General features: G+C 49.7%; 1 protein-coding gene across 1 annotated transcript; it reads right to left on the bottom strand.

The window, feature by feature from the left end:
• Positions 1-276: 276 nt before the first annotated feature.
• On the bottom strand, positions 277-7,067 carry DMBX1 (diencephalon/mesencephalon homeobox 1). Its single transcript, XM_066372158.1, has 5 exons — positions 7,004-7,067; positions 6,739-6,904; positions 2,568-2,746; positions 1,969-2,296; positions 277-728 (listed from the first exon to the last, which is right to left on the bottom strand). Exons 1-5 carry the CDS (start codon positions 7,046-7,048, stop codon positions 277-279), a joined length of 1,170 nt encoding a protein of 389 aa, XP_066228255.1. The 5' UTR covers positions 7,049-7,067.
• Positions 7,068-13,829: the final 6,762 nt, after the last annotated feature.

Below are 13,829 nucleotides of genomic sequence, written 5' to 3'. Positions count from 1 at the left end.
ACCACTGAGGTGGGGATCTAGCCAGTGAGAGCCTCTCACTCCCCGAGCCTCTGGCCTCCTCCCATTAGCCTCCGTGGGATCCAAGCAGGGCCATGCAGAGGGTGTGTAGGTGTGGGTTTCCCCTAGGGCTAGGACTCTGGGGAAGGGGGACATGGAGCAGGATTCCAGGCCCAGGATCCCTGGGCTCATTGAGTTAACTCCTTGAGAGCCATCTGGGGAATGCCATGGGGCTGGGAGGGGGGCACTCAAGACCCCGGCTGGGTCGGTGGCCAGCAGTCAGTTGGGCAGCGTATCGAGTCCCAGGGAGGCTGCATGCTGCTTGGCCCGAAGTCGCAGGTTCTCGATGCTCGTGGTTTTACTGTTCAGGGCAGCTGAGGCAGGTGCCAGGCCTGCTGGGGGTGCGGGCAGCAGTGGGGAACCCCACACGCCCTGATGGGCAGCCGCAGCTGCTGACAGGGACTGGTAGTATGACTGGCAGTGCAGTGAACCCAGGGGGGCCATGTTGACACCCAGGTAGGGCACGGCGGCGGCGGCTGCGGCGGCAGCAGGGGCCGGGCCCCCTACTTCGAAGGATGAGTAGTGTACCAGGTTGTTGGTGGCCGCCATGTGCTGGCGGAATTGCTCCTGCAGCCGGAAAAGGCTCAGCGGGGATGAGGAGTAGGAATGGGAGGGGCCCAGAAGGCTGCCCCCTGGGGCTGCAGGAGCCAGGGCCAGGCTGCCTGGGGAATCTGCAAGCAGAGAACCAAGGACTCAGAACTTGGGCATTGTTCTGCCAGGAGGGGTTCCCAGTCTTCCCAACCCCTTGGCACTGATGACAAAACAGGCTTTGGGCCCTGGCCAGTTGGCTCAGCGGTAGAGCATCGGCCTGGCGTGCAGGGGACCCAGGTTCGATTCCTGGCCAGGGCACACAGGAGAAGCGCCCATTTGCTTCTCCACCCCGCCCCCCCTCCTTCCTCTCTGTCTCTCTCTTCCCCTCCCGCAGCCGAGGCTCCATTGGAGCAAAAGATGGCCCGGGCGCTGGGGATGGCTCCTTGGCCTCTGCCCCAGGCGCTAGAGTGGCTCTGGTCGCGGCAGAGCGACGCCCTGGAGGGGCAGAGCATCGCCCCCTGGTGGGCGTGCCGGGTGGATCCCGGTCGGGTGCATGCGGGAGTCTGTCTGACTGTCTCTCCCTGTTTCCAGCTTCAGCAGAAAAAAAACCAAAACAAAACAAAAAAAAAACAAAACAGGCTTTGGCTGAAACCATATTCACCCATGTCAGCCAAGGCACCCCCTGAAGCATCCCTCAGAGTCCTTGGAGGGAGGAACCCAGGCTTCCTGCTGGAGCCCGAGGGACCATGCCAAGCCTCCAGGTGTGACTTCTTGGGAAGAGTCTTTTTATTTTCAAGGGGAAAATTTCTCTTCTTGGGAAGAGTCCTTCTATTTTCATCACCTCTCCTTCCCCTTTCCTATCAGTGGCTCCCACCCCCTTCTAGCTCTCAGCTCAGAGCCCATCCTCCCTGACTGGGCTCAGGGTTTGCGTCCAAGATACATCTCATGTCAGAGCTCTGTTCCTTCAAAAGCACACCTCCAATTCTCTGCTGCATGTAGGACTCTCTAGTACCAATATGGTATTTGCCCAATATGCACGGGTACATCTATACTAATTATTAATATAACAGAGTGTTTCCAAAATGGTTGATAAATAGCTTTTGCTCTGAGTTCTCCAAGTACTCCTCCCCTGCCACTCAGCCCCTCCCCCAGGGCCCCTAGGACCTTCCCAGGATTCAACAACTACAGGGTGACCACCTGGCTTAGGCCTGCTATGGCTGAGTTCTTTTAAATGGGTCATGCCTGAGCACCAGGTGTTAAAGGCTGACTCTACCCCTTGCTCTGGCCCAACCTTATATACGCAGGTCCCTGTCCAGCTAGATCCAGCTATTGTCCCCTGGGTGGGCCCCCAGCCCACTCACAGCACCCGCCCGGCCTCACCTGCCTTAGGGCTGCCCCTCTTGCAGCCCAGTCCCTTGCTGTCAGCCCCAGGGCTCTTCTCAGTTTTGGGGTCCTCCTCCCGGTCTGGCTGGTCCTCAGGGGCTGACTCACTGGCCGACTGCTCAGACAGGCTCAGGTGCATCTCAGCAGGGGGGTCGCCGCTGGGCAGGCTAGGGGGCTGGTCGGTCTCCAGCTGGCTGTCTGGGGTTGGGGCCTCAGTCTTGCCTTCCCCATGGGAGCCCTCAGCTTCCTTCTGCTTCTGGAGCTGTTCTTTCTGCAGGCTGCGCTGCTTCTTCCGGAACTTGGCCCTACGGTTCTTAAACCACACCTGGGACAGGGAGAGGATGGTAGGAGGGGAAAGAAAGAAGTAGAATTGTAGAGCGGGGTGCTCTGGAAGGAGATGTGCGTGGTTACGTTGCCTGCCTCTGTAGGAAACACTTTCAAAATTCCCCTGCCGTCACTGGTCACTGAAGGTGTTCGTGGAGACAGCAGTTACACTTTGGCACTGAGGGCTGAACAGCTGGCTCCCAGACAACAGGAAGCCGGACTGATGGGCTGGTGCTTGTCTGCAAGGTCTAGCTAGAGGAGTGGGGCCTTACCTGCACCCGAGCCTCAGGCAGGTTGGTGCACATGGCCAGCCTCTCGCGCATCACCACATCCGGGTAATGAGTCTTCTGGAAGGTCTTTTCCAGGGCCTCGAGCTGCTGAGCAGTGAACGCCGTGCGACTGCGACGCTGTTTGCGGTGCTGGGAGCCATAACGGGCCTCTAAGATGATGTCTTGAAATGTACAGCCGTTGGAGGGCAAGGAGAGGGGGCCCATTTAATTATGGGAAATGGGTTTTAAATCTTACCCTTCTCTGACCCACTGTGGACACCCAGGCTCCTGCCAGTGCTGGACCCCGGCCCTTTCCCCTTGGAAATCACCCATCCTCTCTCGATAGGTCCGGGTTTTCAAGATTGTACCACCCCATCATTCACTATCAAGTCCACAGTGGTCTAACTCATCTCCATGAAAAGATGTCAGGAGTGTGATGGTGGGGGTCTTTCTTATTTGGTTTGTGGTGGGTGGGTATTGTCTTGAGATCCTTTGAGTTCCCAGATACTTTGGATATAATATTCTGAGTCTACATCATGCTAATAATATGTAAGTCCCTATCACAAAGGCTCTTATATCCAATGAGCCTTAAAAACTAGATACCAATAGAACACTGATTCCTGACCATGAGAAGCCAGATTGTGAGCTGGGACTTTTCTGCAAGGTCTAGTTTGGAGAGGTCTGCTGGGTAGACAGTACTCCCTGGCACTGGACTCTATCTCTGTTGCATATGAATCTCACCAACCTGGTTAGCTTGTGAGTCTCTCATGGTAGAACCTGAGGCTTCTGCTCTTATGTCTCATCAACAGAAAGCCTGACTCGGACAGGGCCCAGAGAGCACAGGAAAGGCTTGTTGCATCCAGTCTCGATCCTTCTGGCTGTTTCCTCAGGGAGGAAAGGATAGAAGCCAGGATCTAACTGCTGCAGGCTTTGAGGGGAGATAGGGTTGTTATACTATTGATTTAAGAAACCACCCAGGATAGATGTCTGCCTAAGGTTGGTGTCTAGTCTCCAGCACTTTTTGACTAGTTCCTAGAGGAAGGAAAGTGACCTCTCTCCCCCTGCCTCACATCACCTACAAGTGGATCCTGAAGGGAACCTGAGCCGTGTCAGCCTTTGCACTACAGGAACTGGGATATCATGCACAACACTCTGGATGTCTAGGAAGCCTCAGACTTTGGACCGCTTCTTCTTCAGTTTGAAAAGGAACCCCTGGACCCCTCACTAACTGACACTAATAGCAGCCTGGACTGAGCCCTGAGCTATGCTGGTTACCCTGGGGTAGGGGAGGGAGTGGAGACCCCAGTAAGCCAAGCCCTGGTTGGGGAAACAACAGTTCAGCATCCTGTCTCTGGTTTAGGGACTATAAAAGGTGGGTGATTGCAGCCTGAGAGGCCTGGCAAAACCTCCAGCTGGTAAGCAAGGCCTCTACACAGATGCTATCTGGAGCTCATGTCTCTCCTGCTTAAGAACTAGAGAATTTGGCCTCACCAGTGGTGATGCAGTGGATAAAGCATCGACCTGGGACACTGAGGTCCCAGGTTCAAAACCCCGAAGTTGCCTGTTTGAGTGTGTGCTCATCTGACTTGAGCACAGCCTCACCAGTTTGAGCACAGGATCTCCGGCTTGAGCATGGGATCATTGACATGATCCCATGGTTGCTGGCCTGAACCCAAAGGTCTCTGGCTTGACTGGAGCACCTGGTCAAGACACATATGAGAGCCCTGGCCAGTTGACTCAGTGGTAGAGCATCGGCCCGGCATGTGGAAGTCCCAGGTTCAATTCCCAGTCAGGGCACACAGAAGAAGCGCCCATCTGCTTCTCCACCCTTTCCCCTCTCCTTCCTCTCTATCTTTCTCTTCCCCTCTTGCAGCCAAAGGCTCCATTGGAACAAAATTGGCCCGGGCACTGAGGACGGCTTGTGGCCTCCTCCTCAGGTGCTAGAATGGCTCCAGCCACAACAGAGCAACACCCCGGATGGGCAGAGCATTGCCCCCTGGTGAGCATGCTGGGTGGATCCCGGTTGGGCACATGGAGGAGGGAGTCTGTCTGACTGCCTGCTTCTAACTTTGGAAAAATACCAAAAAAAAAAAAAAAAAAAAAAGACACATATGAGAAGCAATCAATAAACAACTAAAGTGGTACAACTATGAGTTGATGTTTCTCATCTTTCTCACTTCCTATCTCTCCTTCCCTCCCACCCACTTCTAAAAAAAAGAACTCGAGAACTGGGGGGAGTGCAGAATCCTCCAGTTCCTGGGCACCCCTCCCCCAGCAGAGGTGAATCTCTGTCCCTGACTCCTCCTTTCTTGGTCCAGGAACACAGTCAGGAACTGATGTCATCACCAGGTTGGGCACAGGAGATTCACTCCACATCAAAAAAGTATCCAAAGCCAGGACAGGACTGCACCCATCCTCCCACATTGGAAGCTAATAACCCCGCCCCTCTCTGCAGAAGGTGATCAGAGGCTCAGTTCTATGCACTGAGTCCTGTCCAGAGACCTGGCAGCATCTAAAGGAGTGGTAGTGGCTGCCCACCCACCATTCCAAGCCCACACCTCTACGTAGACAGTGTCCTCATATTCCATCCCATTTCTATGCCTATGCTCACATTAGTCCCCCCTCCTTAACTTTTTAAGGTCTGGCTCCTGCTCCATGACCTCCAGGAAGCCCTCCCTGACTACACCAGCTGATTATTCTGGTCTGAACAACCCCACCATTTTATCCTGGCCACATTCCTTCTGCCATGCCCACTAATGGGTCAATGTCTGGTCTCCTTAGGGGTGCCCAAAAATCCTCTGAGGACTGCCTGGCACAGAGCTGGGCCTACATATAGTCAACAGCTCCTTAAGGTTTGCCTTAGGACCAAAAGGGAGGATGACAACACTTCCCATTAAATCACAGTCCTCGCCTGACCAGGTGGTGACGCAGTGTATAGAGCGTTGGGCTGGGATGCGGAGGACCCAGGTTCGAGACCCCAAGGTCGCCAGCTTGAGCGTGGGCTCATTCATCTGGTTTGAGCAAAGCTCACCAGTTTGGACCCAAGGTCGCTGGCTCGAGCAAGGGGTCACTCAGTCTGCTGAAGGCCCATGGTCAAGGCACATATGGGAAAGCAATCAATGTACAACTAAGGAACCGCAACAAAAAACTGATGATTGATGCTTCTCATCTTTCTCCATTTCTGTCTGTCTGTCCCTATCTATCCCTCTCTCTGACTCTCTCTCTCTCTGTCTCTGTAAAAAAAAAAAATCACAGTCCTCATTTATGCCACCAAATCCTTCCTATGCTCACTAGGAGGCTTTCAGGACAGGGAAACAATCAGCTAAACCAGGAGTCATCAGAGAACTGCCTGCAGTTCCTTCACGGGAACTTATCTTAGGACTTGGGTAATAATGACCTCTGAGCACTGACCAGTTTCTGTTGAATATTTTGAATAAGTTATCTCAGATAACTTCCCAAACATCTCATGGGTAATCACTGCCATTGCCTCTGTTTATAAAGGGGGGAAACTAAGGCTTCGAAAAAAAGTGAGTGGGCAGACCCCACTATGACTGCAAATCTGTGACTTCAAAGTTCTTTTTAGCCATAATGCTATGTTCCAACCCTTCACCCCACCCCTGCCTAAATTTAATCTCTATGATCCTCAGTTTCCTTGTCCATAAAATGGAAATAATAACCTCTCCTCATCGGGATTGAACAGTTTGATGCAGAAAGAAAGAGAGAGCCTCACAGTAGATGGCACATGGGTGTATAGAACATGAGAGTCTTTATTATTTATATGACTCCTTGTGCCTGAAATATCCTCCCCTGGGCACTCCAGCTACTTCCCAGCTATGAAATTCTGGGCTATTCCCCTACCCTCCTACCTAAGTCTCTTCATCTACGAGATAGGCGATGAATCCTACAGGGTTATTGACAGAGTATGAAGGCATAAGGCAGCTCCAATGCCCAGTACAGTGCTGGCAACAAGTGGTGCTCTGGATAGCCACAGCTGTATTTTGAATTGACATTGCTGTGTTGCTAAGTGATCTGGATCTTCTTGAACCTCCCAGAAGAAACTTTCCCAGTACTCCCTCCTTCCCCTCTCTGCTTCCAGAGCCTCCTCACCCAGACCTTTCTTCCACCCCCAACCCTCCTAGTCCTGTCCCCAGGGTCCCATCCCCACAGCGCTTACCAGCCAGGCGCTCAGCCAGCGTCAGTGCGTGCACTGAAGGCCGGTAGTCAGGGGCGTGCTGGGCCTGCTGGGCCGCCTGCTGGTGCAGGTTGTACATGGCACTGAGTGAGTTCATGGCGTGCAGTGAGTAGCCGTTCACCCCGTAGTGCTGCATTGCGGCATGTGCCTGCAGACAGGGAAGAAGGAGAGGTGACATAAGGCAGGGCATCACACACTACTCTGGGGGAGATGCCACCCCCAGCCCAGACCTTGGATGCCACCTCACTCCTAAAAGCTTCTGCCTCCTCATAAGAGTGTGAGGGTTCTTCATTTACCCACTCATTCATTGATTCACTCAGCAGAGCTTGTGCGGGGATTAATGCTCTAGACTCTAGAGTCAGACTGCCTGGGCTCCAGAAGTTAAGTCAAGTCACTTAACTTCTCTGACCCTCAGTTCCTCCATCTGTAAGTTGGGTTAATAATAGTACTGTACTTAACTCATGAGGTTGTTGGAAGGATTAAGAGAAGTCTTTACAATAGTGCCTGACACACAACATGTGTTCAGAAATGTGACTCATTGTGATTTATCAATCCACTTGCTGTTTTATACAACCATCTCCCCACTTACCCACCCAGGCACTTACTCATTCGAACATTCATTGATTTATTCAACAAACATCCACTGAGGCCCACATGGGGCCAAGTCCAGAGCTGGATTGGGGACATTAAGGCATTTGCTCTGATGAGATAGTGGATTAAAACCCTAATGTGCTGCACAGATATAAGAATGTTATTGTTACACCTGTTATACACTCACTGCCATTACCTCCCTCTATTTTCACCATATTCCCAAAAAGCAAGCAAACAAGAACAGTGAACCCTATTTACAGATGAATCTACTGAAGCCTAAAGAAAGAGCAGGGACATATCAAAACCACACAGCCAGTCGGGGCCTTTCCAACCCCACATTGCTTCAGCCTCATTCTTTAATGGCCAGATCATCAGAGAACACATCCCTCCTACTGATGTGGTCAGATCAGTGTAGGCTGCCACGGTGCCATCAGCCCCAAGCCTCCTGCAGACCTTCAAAGTCCTCATCTGAGTACCCACTCTGCATCAGCCTGAAATGTCATTTTTGCGATATGGTCCAAAGACACAAAAGTGTTTCCTGTTTCTTGGGTGTGGTGGGAGAAGGAAAGGTTGAGGCAACAGCAGGTCCATTTGATAAGAGGGGGAATGCACTCAGGTGTCCCAGCTCCATACCCTCAAATAGACAGAGGCTATCCAGAACCAAACATCTGCAGCCTGTGTGTGCTTATACACACAGACAAGCACACGCATCTTTCATGCACAAACGCATATACACAGATATCCTTAGCAAGGCATTCACAGAAGCAGTCATATTCACACGCAAACTCAACAACAGTCACAAATTCAATATCATTATTCCTACAGTTCCACACACAGACATTCTCACAGGTAGCTATCCACATAGCAGATATATCTATACACAAATATTACACACACACATTCACATATTACACATATTCATTTAACAAACATTTATTTAGCTCCCACCTACTAAGTACCAAGCAAAGACTCTGTCTTAGTGTAATTTACATTCCAAGGGAGGAGGGCTATATAACAACAAATAAATATACAAGTATGTAATAATGTCAGACAGGAATAGCACTCTCAAGAAAAATAAGGCAGAGGAGGAGAATAACAAAAAGAAAAGGCAATATTATTTTAGAACATGTCAGGAAAGGGCTGATATTTAAAGTAAGCCATGAGCAGCTTTGGGGGAAAGGCTTTCAAGGTGGAAGGTACAGCAAGGACAAAGGCCCTGAGGCACAAACACCTCAGTGTGTTTGGAACAGCAAGAAAACCAGGGGAGCTGGAGCCCAGAGAGGGAGGGAGCTAGTGGAAGAGAGACTGGAGGGAGAGAAGCAGGCCAGACCCCAGACCACTAATGGCCCGTTGTAAGGAGTTTGAATTTTATCCTGAGTGTGATGGAAGCTCCTGGAGGGTCTTGAATAGGCAGTGACATGATGAGGTTTGTTGTTAAAAGCTCACTGTGGCTGTGCTGCCAAATGGAGAACAGACTGCAGAAGGTCAAGAAGAAGAGCAGAGAGGCCCAGCCCCTGCAGAAGTCCCGGCCAGCAACCAACACAGGTGCCTGTGGATAGTTCTTGCAGGGTGGTGGGGTGGAGCAGGTGAGAAGGGGTCAGAGTCATGACATATTTTGAAGACAGAACCAACATGACTGCTGGTAGGTTAGTTATAAGGAATGAGGGATAAAGGACAAAATAAAAAAAAAGATGACTCAAGCTTTTGCCCTGAGCAGCGGAGTGAAGATGGGTCATTTCCCGAAAGAGGACTATTGAGGAAGAAGCAGGTCTGGGCGGGGGAAATGGAAATCAAGGCTTTGAGGGAACATGGTGAGTGTGAGACATGGCTCCAACTTCCAAGTAAGAATATTGAGTTGGGAGCTGAGGGATAGATTTACAGATTTCTAAGTCAATGCTCACACATAACAGCTACCAAAACATTTACTTACAAAAAGCCCACTCTCTGCACCATAAATATGACCCCCAAAGTCAGAAGCCTAAGAGAAAAGAACAATAGAAATAGTAACATGATGTGTTTAAACATTGTATAATAGAATAATAAAATATACCATAAACAATAAACCTGGAAAAAATTTTGCCATAATATTAACATAGCAAAATTGATTTAAAAAATTATAGCTCAAATAAAAATAAAAGAGACTTTATAATACACAAAGAGCTCTTCTATAGAGACAAAAACATGGTCACCTTAAATAAAAGATGGCTAAGTAAATGAAGAGACAACGTATTTAACAAGAAACACAAATAGCCATCTGACATAGGACAGGAAAGCACAGCCTTACTAGTAATCAAAGAAATAAAAATAGAAATCATAAAATTTTTTCACCAACCAGATTAGAAAGTGTGAAGAAAAATTATTACCCAGCATTATCTAGGGGAGTGGGAAATGGCCTTTCCCTACCTTACCGACAAAAGAGCTCTTTAGTTCCTGCATCAAAAGACTCTAGAGAGAGCATCACTTGATGCAACAATTCCATTTCCAGAAATTTCTCCTTCAAGGATGCAGAGATATGTGTACAGGAATATTTATCACGGCTCTGCTTATGATGGCAAACAATTGGAAACCTCACTGTCCACAGAGAGAGGATTAGTTCAGTAGATGAGAGGACAGTCATGCCAGCAATGGAATACGGTGCCACAGCTTAAAACAATGATGTGTATCTGTATGTGCTGATGCTCACAATAATAGCGTTGAGTGGAAGAAATAGGTAACGGTATGCATGATGTGATCCCATTTTTGTAATGTATGTATAAAAATGCATAGGAAAAAGTCTGGAAGGCTATACCTTGAAATGTTAACAGAGGTTATCTCAGGGAGAGCGCAGATGGGATTACAGGTGATTTTCACATCCATATCCTTTCTTTCCTTTTTTTGAGGGTGGTGATGGGGAGGGTTGTCCATGTGTTCCAAGGACATGGGGATGGAGCCAGGCTCCAAAACATGTCACAAGCTCCGGGTGGGGAAGAGGGAACAAAGTTTAGAAGTAATTTTATCTATCCCTTCCCCCACCCCTACTGAGCTGGAATGCCCTTCCCCCACCAAACTCTAGGGCTTTGTTGCTTTAAAACTCGCTGTTGTTAATGTGGTGACATTTTAATTGACTTAATTATTGCTGATCCCGCTGTTTTTGATGCATGACAAGTCTTTATTAACTGAAGCCAGGAGAGGTACCTCTCTGGGCCCCACAACTCCCCAAACCCAATGACTCTCTAAAAGTCTCCAAGACCTTCCCAGTCAGCCCTCTGCCCACACCCCTCAGCCTGGTGCCCTCCCCTCCCCCAGCCCCCAGCAATACCAGATTACCTGCCGCTCCCTCTTTTCACCTCCATGCCTTTGCTCCTGCTGGGACCCCAACCTGAAATACCATGTCCCTCCCTCCCCCTTCACCTGACCAATTCTTCCCTCTGCATCAAGGCCTAGTTCAACTGATACCTCCCAGGAAATGGGGCCTTCTCTAACTCATCTCTACAAAGGCATCTCTCCTTGTTCCAGGCTCCAGATAGCTACACTCAGATCACAGAAATGATGCTGATAACAACAACAACAATAATAATAGCTACCATTTACTGAACACAAAGCACCCTCCATTGATTTTCTTAATTCTAGCACATGAGTTAGAGTAGTGTGATGACACTTCTTTCTTCCTCACAAGACTGAGCTCCCCAAGGGCAGAAAGTGTATCTGATGCATTCTGGACTCCCCACCCCAGCCCAAATCATAGGATCTGGCACAGACGCAGGCTAAAGAGATGAGGATCAGATGAATTAATTAATAATAACAGCTATTTATTAAGATATATCAGACATCTCCATCAATCCTACCAACACCCTAGGAGGTAGGGGCTATTATTACCCTCATCCTACAGAAGCTGAAATGGAAGGTGAGAAAGACTGGGTAATTTGCTAAAGGCCAGGATGCTAGGAAGTGGTGAAACAGGTTTCCACAGGTGAGTTCTTCCCATCAGCTAGTGTTTCCTAACCCTAGTCACCCAGGCTCTTACGCCAACAGGTTCCATTCCCTGATGTCTGCCATCTCTGATTTGATCCAAGGCAATAGGACAACAGCAAAGAAAAAGCACATTTCCCCTGGTGTGTATGCCTGTGGGTGCACGTGTGTGTGTGCACATCTGTTGTGAGATGAGGATGTGTGTGAGCCCAAACACCTCTTCAGCTGAGCTTCTTTCTCTCCAGCCTCACACTTCTCTTCCTCACTCCAGGTGGACATCAGAGCCCCAGGTCTCCTCTGAGGCCCCAGAGGGGCCCTTGTCTGGGGAAGCTCCTTACCATTTGAGATGGATACATGTGGTATGTCTGCAGCTCATCTCACTGCTCATGTATGACCATGTATGTACACAGCCTCACTGCAACTGGCCATGTAACTATGTGAGCACTTGTGCTTATGTAGGTATCTGAGGTTATTTCTACCTCTATGGGTATGCATAGCTGCGGGTCTCTGGGTGTGTGTGTGACCAGAGGAGCAAACAGTAGTAAATGGTACCCTTGGAAGTCATGTGGCCCTAAAAATATCTGAGAACAAATGAGAAATACAAAAAGAAAAAAAGCAAAGAAATGGAATTGGTGCAGCGAGATAGAAAGACCGATCAACACAGAGAAAATAGATTTATCTTGCCCATTTTTTGTTTCTGCAACACTAGCACAGAGCCTGGTACATAGCCAGTGCTTAGTAAATAATAAATGTTGAATGGATGAGAAAGAACCACAGGCTAAGAGGTGGTGAGGGAGGTGAAGTCACCACAGCCAAGTATGATCCTTGGGGCAGAATGAACACTCAGAGCCCTGGTCCTACCATCTCCTCTGTCTCCAGGACTATAAGCCTGGTTTGGGGTGGAACCCTGTCCAGTGAACCTTTTCCCAGCAAATGGGACAGTCCAGACCTGCCCCTGGGGTCCTCAGCCAGGCCCAGCAGGTGGAGCCCCAACCACATCTAGTTCTGAGTGCTGTGGGACTAACAGGGAGGCCAAGAGTTGCCCAGGCCTGTAGGAGCCTCTAAACAGGGCCCTGCACTCCTGGCCCCAGGCCGGGCCCTGCGTGGGCTCAGCCCACTGCACACTCCAAACAGAATCAATTATATATTTAAAAGGTGCCGCCCTGCAATTCCTGGCAAGCCAGGAGAGCCATCCATCATGGTGCGGCCGCGTTTCACAAGCTGTCGAATTGTGCTTACATTGGTTAAAAGAATCTTTATATTTCATTAAGCAAGCAGATCGGCGGATCTCCCGCCACAGGCGCCATATAGATGGCTTTAATTTTCCAAATCTGCAAATGCATCCGTTATGTCCCCGCGTCGCTGCTGGCTGCGGCCTAATGCCCAGCCAATCGAAGAATCAAGCAGAATTTTATTAGGGGGCATTTTTTATAAATTAACAGCAGCAATGCTAGGAAACCACACACAAGGCGTCTTTGATTAAAAGGAAAGTAGACCCTTCCTTTGGTCACACAGGGCTCAGCCACTCCATAAGCCTACCCCATCTCTCCACCTCTTCCTCTCCTTTTCTGAACTTTTAACTCCTCTGTTTCTCCTCATTCCTGCACACAGTGGGGAACAAGGCAAACAATCCTGTGGAAAGGGAAGGAAAGGAAAAGGAAGGGAAGGGAAGGGAAGGGAAGGGAAGGGAAGGGAAGGGAAGGGAAGGGAAGGGAAGGGAAGGGAAGGGAAGGGAAGGGAAGGGAAGGGAAGGGAAGGGAAGGGAGGGGAAGGGAAGGGAGGGGAAGGGAAGGGAAGGGAAGGGAAAGGAGGGGGAGGGGGAGAGGGAGGGGAGGGGGAGAGGGAGGGGAAGAGGAAGGAAAGGAAAGGAAAGGAAAGGAAAGGAAAGGAAAGGAAAGGAAAGGAAAGGAAAGGAAAGGAAAGGAAAGGAAGCAGAAGGGGAAGGAACCAACATTCTCTGAGGGATTTGCTTACTCTGTTCCAAACATAGTCAGACATATTATCTCATTAACAGTGACAGTTCCCTTTAATTGAACATTTACCATGAGCCAAGCCACCTACTATTCACTCAACAAAACCTTATTAGAAAGGAATTACTATCCCCATTATATGAATGGAAAACTGAGACCCAGAAAGGTGAAGTCACCTGCCCATGGTCCCACAGTGACTCAGTGGTAGAGGCAGAATGAGAACCCCAGGTCATGAGGACCTATCTGGTATTTATTTCCAGAATATGGTCTAGAGATAAGCCCTGGTGAGGACTAGCCGTGGTGTCAAGGGCAGTGGTAGGGATAGGAGGTAAACTGTTGTCATGGACTTCCTTCCCTGAGAAATGCTCTGCCCCTTCAGCCCTGGATGTTCCCCAGTGACCCTCTGGGGGAAGAAGTTCCTGAAGCTGTCCCTCTTACCCAGCAGTTTAGAGACCAAAAGGACTTTTGCTCAGCAGATAGAACAAGAACACATGAAGCCAGGAGCACCAGGTCAGAGCACTTGCCCCAACCCTAGACTGCTATGTGACATTGGCAAGGGTCCTT

This window comes from Saccopteryx leptura, chromosome 3 (genome assembly GCF_036850995.1).
Source record: "Saccopteryx leptura isolate mSacLep1 chromosome 3, mSacLep1_pri_phased_curated, whole genome shotgun sequence".
NCBI classification, from domain to species: domain Eukaryota; kingdom Metazoa; phylum Chordata; class Mammalia; order Chiroptera; family Emballonuridae; genus Saccopteryx; species Saccopteryx leptura.
The sequence above is the reverse complement of the archived record's forward strand: the minus strand, read 5'-3'. Positions and strand labels throughout refer to the sequence as shown.